The 3,187-nt window shown below is 37.8% G+C and overlaps 1 protein-coding gene across 7 annotated transcripts in view; it reads left to right on the forward strand.

Annotated features, from left to right (window-relative positions):
- LOC116851573 (glutamate receptor ionotropic, kainate 2-like) overlaps positions 1-2,953 on the forward strand; it is a 173,157-nt gene extending 170,204 nt beyond the window's left edge. For 3 of the 7 annotated variants that reach the window (XM_032831127.1, XM_032831126.1, XM_032831129.1), the window contains 2 exons: positions 463-762; positions 1,816-2,953. In XM_032831127.1, coding sequence (XP_032687018.1) covers positions 463-762; positions 1,816-1,899 — 384 coding nt within the window. In that variant the 3' untranslated portion in view covers positions 1,900-2,953. Of the gene's footprint in view, positions 1-462; positions 763-1,815 lie in introns of those variants that run through there. The other 4 variants (XM_032831128.1, XR_004379615.1, XR_004379614.1 and 1 more) reach the window with 4 other exon arrangements.
- The last annotated feature ends 234 nt before the right edge of the window (positions 2,954-3,187 follow it).

Here is a 3,187-nt window from a genome sequence, read left to right on the forward strand (position 1 = left end):
ACATTTTTTTCATTTTTTGGACTTATAATTCAACTTACGGATTTGTCCTTTTGGAACAATGTTTGGAACAACTAGAACAATCTATTGCGGTATCAGAATGTTCGATTTTCGAAAAGTGGGGTGCCAGCTCAAAAAATCATTTTTTTTGTTTTATTCGAAAACCGTTTCGAATGAAGCAATATCACTTTGGAACAATGTGGTACAAAGTCAGAACAATCTGGAACAACTTTCAAAATTATAAATTTCAAAAAGTGGGGTGCCAACTTCATACACTCTCAAGAAGTATCAATATCTCAATATTTTCGTTAAGAGAAATGGACAAGTTCCTCCAAGTTTCTTCAAAAACAATGCTACATGTTCACTTCCGCGGACTCTAAGACGCCTTATATATCGTAATGTATCACAATAAAGCTCCAAGTGTCAAACAACACGCTCGAATAAATCGTCGTTATCCACTGCCAGCAAAGGTCTCCGATGCCGATACCTACCACCGGCTCTCTGCAGGGAATTTCTCAGGCCGTGCAGCAGCAGCAACAGCAGCAGCAGCAACAACAGTGCCAGCAGCCACATCAACAGCAGCAACAACCGAATCAACAGCAGGAATCGCTTTGTTCGGAAATGGCACGCGAGCTCTGCCGTGCCTTACGTTGCCACGCGTCGTCTCGACGACGTCGACGCACCTGCGACAAGTGCTCCACGCACGTGATCGGCTATCCGCCGGATAATCCCACTGCCACCCCTATCAACGGGATGAGATCCCAGGTAATTATTTTCAAATCATTCCTCAACTATTGAGTCACACTGCAAAGTTCGCGTTGGACAACTTATAGTTTGTGAGAAAATTTGAGTTGAAATTTTATTTATAATAGGACAGGATTTATAATAGGACATTTATTTATTTATAATTAGGACACACACAAACACAAACGTGTGCTACGCTAGTAATTTCATAATATCTGTAACGTTAAACGTTACATTTTTTAAAATAAAAATTTATTATTTCTTTCTGTTATACACACAAACAAATATTATGTTTCTGATATTGGAATTTGTGCGAAATTCCAAATTTATTTAAGAAGTGCTTTCTACGTATCTTCTGTGAAAACTCATTATGCAATATGAAACTTAGTTTCAATTATCCAAAACCAACTTTACATTGCACTATATCGTAACGTTATCCGGAGAAAAGTCGATTCCGCGCTATATCGTTATTCAATTATATTTTATACTCACCGCTCCTTTACTCTCGCGCATTCATTAAATTCATAATTGTATTCAAACGTTCTTTAATTAACGTATCTAGTGAGCGGATTTATTTTCCAGCAGAACAGACGCGAAATTTATATATACATTATCCCTTCAATCTTCCTCTAATGAATAATTCGATGCCACAAGATGAAGGTTTTACTGGCACTCGATTAAAATATTAAATGGGGCTTTATCGAATTTCGTTAACAGCATTCCGACTCGGTATTTCAGTAATTAATTCGATTATTTGTAGCCAAATTTATACTAGTACCAATTTATAGATTGAGAAATTCATAAGCATCAAGAACATCAATAATATCATACATAAACATCGAAAGGTATTTCAATTATAAAACTCTTAATTACGATGAAAAAACGATGAAATAATTATATAATTAATATCGTACGAAGTAATTATTTCAATTTTGAGATGTTGGGACGTAAATGATATAATGATAACAGTAATATTCAGAAGAAAGCTCGCACGAAAGCCGTACATATCACACATCACTTTCAGGCTTTGCGGTATAATTAGCATTGTTATAATTATTACCTATTGCATTACAGAGGAGTAGCCTACCCGTAGTCGAACTGCCTCCACACATTCACATGCATCATCATGCACCGCCGCACGATTACAGCGGTAATTAGAGCCGAAGGACGTCTTCATCGAGACAAACCAACAATGACATTAGTCGTAATCGAAGAACAAGTACAAAAAGCGTATCATGCGTCGTGAAAAGCGGTGAAAATCGACTCCGTGTCGACTCATCCGTCAAAAAGCACGAGCGTTCACTTTTAGATCCCTACGAGTTTTGCACAATATCGCGGAATCATTGTCGATATTTTACATTAAACACGAAGAGAGCTTAACCGCATTTATATTGAACCGCGTTTATATGAACGTGCGCCGCTTGTCCACACATTCGACAAATCCGTGGAAATCGACGCAATAAAACTGTGTAATCGATAAAACAGTGAAATGATTCCAAAGTGGCCTCTCTCATTGGTGAATTTTGCTTTATTTGCTAGTCCACAAGGCATTATAATTACATCGACGCGAGATCTACAACGTTCTCCCACCGCTTTATCCATTAAATTTCCGAGTACATTGTGGTAATGTAACACGATACTATCTAAAGGGATGTGAAAAAATTTTAATTAACGAATTGCAACGAAATGTATTAAGTTCAGAGAAAAATTTCCTTTGGCACCGTGCGATCGAGATTGTTATTTAATTTAACGAGTTCAAATATTTGAAGAGGCTACGTTATTTCTTACGTAATTTTCCTCTCTCTCTCTCTTCAGTATTACGAATTATATTATATTACGAATAATCATAAGAACACTCCTGATTTTGAACGATTTTTAGCATACGTCGAAGCCGATGGCTTTGTTGAAAGGTTGTAAAATTCACGAAAGAATTTATGATGTACAAAACGAACAAGAGGGGAATATCTTTTCCCGTACTCCCCTCTCTCTTTCTCTCTCTCGAAACACATAGGAACTTCTTCAGTAAATCAATCCTGTTCCAGAAATTTTTATTTCTAACATACATAGCTTTCCTTTGAGGTCGAGGCTTGCGTTGTTGTGAAATGATCACTGCAAATTAGTGGTCCATGTGACGCTGAAGCCTAATGTTACTTCGATTGATACGATATCGTTAAAATTGCTCGATTAAGAGAGTAGTACGCTGAACTTAGGGATAGACGATGAAAAGTCCTTCCGTCCCAAGAATCAGCCATCCGTTTATACCCAGGATGGCAATCAACGATGATCCCTACCGTCGAGCACGTTCATGCTACTCTCGCACGAGATCCAACGTTCAATTTAGGCACAGAACGACGTTCAGACACACCCTGTTAATAAACGCGTTCTCTCACTATGAGAGATAATCGAGATGCAGCGCGTAATGTGTAATAACGAAGGTACTTGCGAG

This window comes from Odontomachus brunneus, unplaced genomic scaffold, assembly GCF_010583005.1.
Source record: "Odontomachus brunneus isolate Ranch 3 - 2012 unplaced genomic scaffold, Obru_v1 Obru_scaffold_178, whole genome shotgun sequence".
Classification (NCBI taxonomy): domain Eukaryota; kingdom Metazoa; phylum Arthropoda; class Insecta; order Hymenoptera; family Formicidae; genus Odontomachus; species Odontomachus brunneus.